Raw genomic sequence first — 2,853 nt, forward strand, 5'->3', positions numbered from 1 at the left:
CATTACTGTGGATGGAAAACAGAGTGATGCTAGTGTGCTGTCATAGCAACAAGAGGTAACCGTCTCACCTTCAAACAGCCCTGGGAGTTTGTATCTACCACAGTGGTGCTGCACGCTGAAACTGTGGGGGGCGCCAAAGAGCACAAAATGGCAACTTCTGCATATTGTTGCTCATTATATTGTTTATGAATTTAACTTTTAAGCTGCACAAAGACGATTGGACGATTTTTAATTTTTCAGAGGTCACATAGTGTCTCTTTAATGGCAACAGAAAGGGAGTACAACTACATTTACTTTACTTAAGAAACTTTGTCTCTGTAACTTTAAACTGTACTTCTACTCCACTTCAACTCAGAGGGAGATTATATACTTTAATTATATACACATTCAGATCAGTGAATAAATTATGAAATTATCATATCAATTGTTTTATCTTCACATTCTGTTGATAACTGTTTTCAACTGAAATTCTTATATAGAACTCCTTAAAAGTGATGCACATATTAATTAATCAATAATTATGGATATTTTATGTAAAATATATATAATGCATCCATAATTATATATATGCTCTATAATATATAATACTGTAGTTACTTTGAAATGTGCCACTTTTATAAAATACTCTGTGTATTTCTACAATTTGATATTTCTGCTTTTAATTAGCTTTAGAAAATAATCAGAGTAATTCTATACATTAATGTAATCACGGCTTTTCACCCACGAGAATAAACTGGTTCACACACACTCACCTTCTGCACCGGCTTGGCCGCAGCTTTCAAATATGAAGACAGTTTGACACCCGAATGACTCGGTGATGAAGAGCGTCCCTTTAAGTGTGATACAATATGTGTTTCTTTAGGGAGAGCTGACACAATGTCCTGTTTCCTTTGCCACCACGTCACTATCATCAGTATTTCTGCTGCAATAAGACTTTCTGAGGACATTTCCACATGAGAGTTTCAGGGTCCCAGTATTCTTCATGTTAGCTGCTGTTCACTATAATACAACACCTGTGCTTTTCATACCACCACAAGTCATTTTTTGATACCACTTGGTGGGAAATGTGATCTGATTATTAGGAAGACTGCAAAAAAGTTGATGCCACAATAAAAAAGGAAAGGATGCTATTTCATCATTTTAGTCTAGTTATTCATATAATGTATAAAATACAATATGTAACCTTGTTATTAGGAGGTATAAGAGTACAAATTAATGTATAAATATATGTAATATTAACTGGAACCATAGGGAAAACAGGGTTAGTCTATAATTGCATTTCAAGAATTAAATGGCAGTTTATTCACACATGAATAAATATAAATTGTGGTGTTTCTAAACAATATGTGAAAATAAATACCCATGAGCTAATATAATGTATAAAAACATGAAATGATGTTATATAATAAAACTGTAAAATAAAAAAAAACAAAACAAAACAAAACAGAAAAGCAAGTAAATTCACATTAAAACAAAGCAGCTCTGACTCACACTTTGTGACCCTGTTGCAAGCCGTTGGGTAATCGGGGGGGCATGTGGTAAGGTGTTTCACAAATCAGCAGGTCAGGGTGTCGGCTGTCACACACTTTCTGGAAATGAAACACTTTGTTCCCTCTCATGCTGTTGCAAAAGTCCAGCATCATCCCTCTGTTTGGCTCCTTCACCGTATATTCGTATACTGACTCAAGACATTTGTTGAGATCTTTGTTGAGTAAGACAGGATTTGCATGGCATTATTAAACACCGGTGAGTGTGCAGAGGAGAAATGTGAGTAATGACAGGGGACCAGGCTGACACTTCGGCCTCCCTCCTCCATCATAAAGTGAAGCTAATGTGTATCCAGACAGTATCTCCTCCTTCGCCTCCATAAATGGTGTAATTCAGCCTCCGAGAGCAGAGATGCACAATTATCAACATAGCAGCGAGTTGCATCAGCACTGTTGTCTCGTATCTGTGAGTCAACGCAGACATGAAGGCTCCACCGGTGATGTCACGAAGGTCCCCCGAACGAGAATGGCCTGTTTTTGAGTTTCTGCTGCCGTTGGCAAACACAAACACTTGATGGGATCAACAGAGCGTGACGTGTTGTCACACACCGTCCAAAGAAAATCATAAAGGAATCCAGTGGTGTTTGCTTTGAAGCGCGCCGAAATCATTCACGGTGCAAGAAGGAAGCACAATGTCAAATTAAATATTTATGTTAAAGTTTAATGTTCTTCTTTTACTGTAATGTTCCAGCTCAGGGCTGTAAAATGAAATATTAATGCAGATGAGTTTAACAAAGACGTCTGGCTCATCCTACACATAAAACATATGCAATGAGGGAAAAATTAATAAGATGAAGGAATAATAATGTTCAATAAACAAAAGATACTTCAATAATATGAATCACATAATATATGACATAAACATACACATTAAATGTGAAGAGTAAATAAATAATCTGTTCTACTCCTGGAACAAAACAAAGTACCTGATTCAAATTAATACTCTTTGTGCCCTTTAGCCATTTAATACATTTGATATTAAATCCAATAATTGTACTTTATCTGTTAAATCATCTGGCATAATCACAATGTTTGAGGGGTTTTATGTTACTGAATGTTACATTATTACATTTTTGTATCAAATGACTCCATGTGTTTTTTTCATGGTTTTGGCTTTTTCCACTTGCCGGTTGCAAACTGTTTTTACTTTGTCAGTATTTTTCCTTGTTACTGTTCTTTCTTGTCTTTTTCACAACGTATGTAACTTGGATGATCTTAGCTCATAACTTTTTCATAATAAACTACTTTGGAAAGTAATTAATAACTTACAGAAGAGTAAATTCTGTCCTTTATTATGTTGTGGGTA

At 35.4% G+C, this 2,853-nt stretch overlaps 1 protein-coding gene across 1 annotated transcript in view; it reads right to left on the reverse strand.

Annotated features, from left to right (window-relative positions):
• LOC119015078 (C-X-C chemokine receptor type 2-like) overlaps positions 1 to 1,918 on the reverse strand; it is a 3,576-nt gene extending 1,658 nt beyond the window's left edge. The window contains exons 1-2 of the mRNA XM_037090700.1: positions 753 to 1,918; positions 1 to 5 (exon numbers count right to left, since the gene is read on the reverse strand). The exon at positions 1 to 5 is cut by the window's left edge and continues 1,658 nt beyond it. Coding sequence (XP_036946595.1) covers positions 1 to 3 — 3 coding nt within the window. The 5' untranslated portion in view covers positions 4 to 5; positions 753 to 1,918. The remainder of the gene's footprint in view (positions 6 to 752) is intronic.
• Between the last annotated feature and the right edge of the window lie 935 nt (positions 1,919 to 2,853).

This window comes from Acanthopagrus latus, chromosome 24, assembly GCF_904848185.1.
Source record: "Acanthopagrus latus isolate v.2019 chromosome 24, fAcaLat1.1, whole genome shotgun sequence".
In the NCBI taxonomy this organism is placed as follows: Eukaryota; Metazoa; Chordata; class Actinopteri; order Spariformes; family Sparidae; genus Acanthopagrus; species Acanthopagrus latus.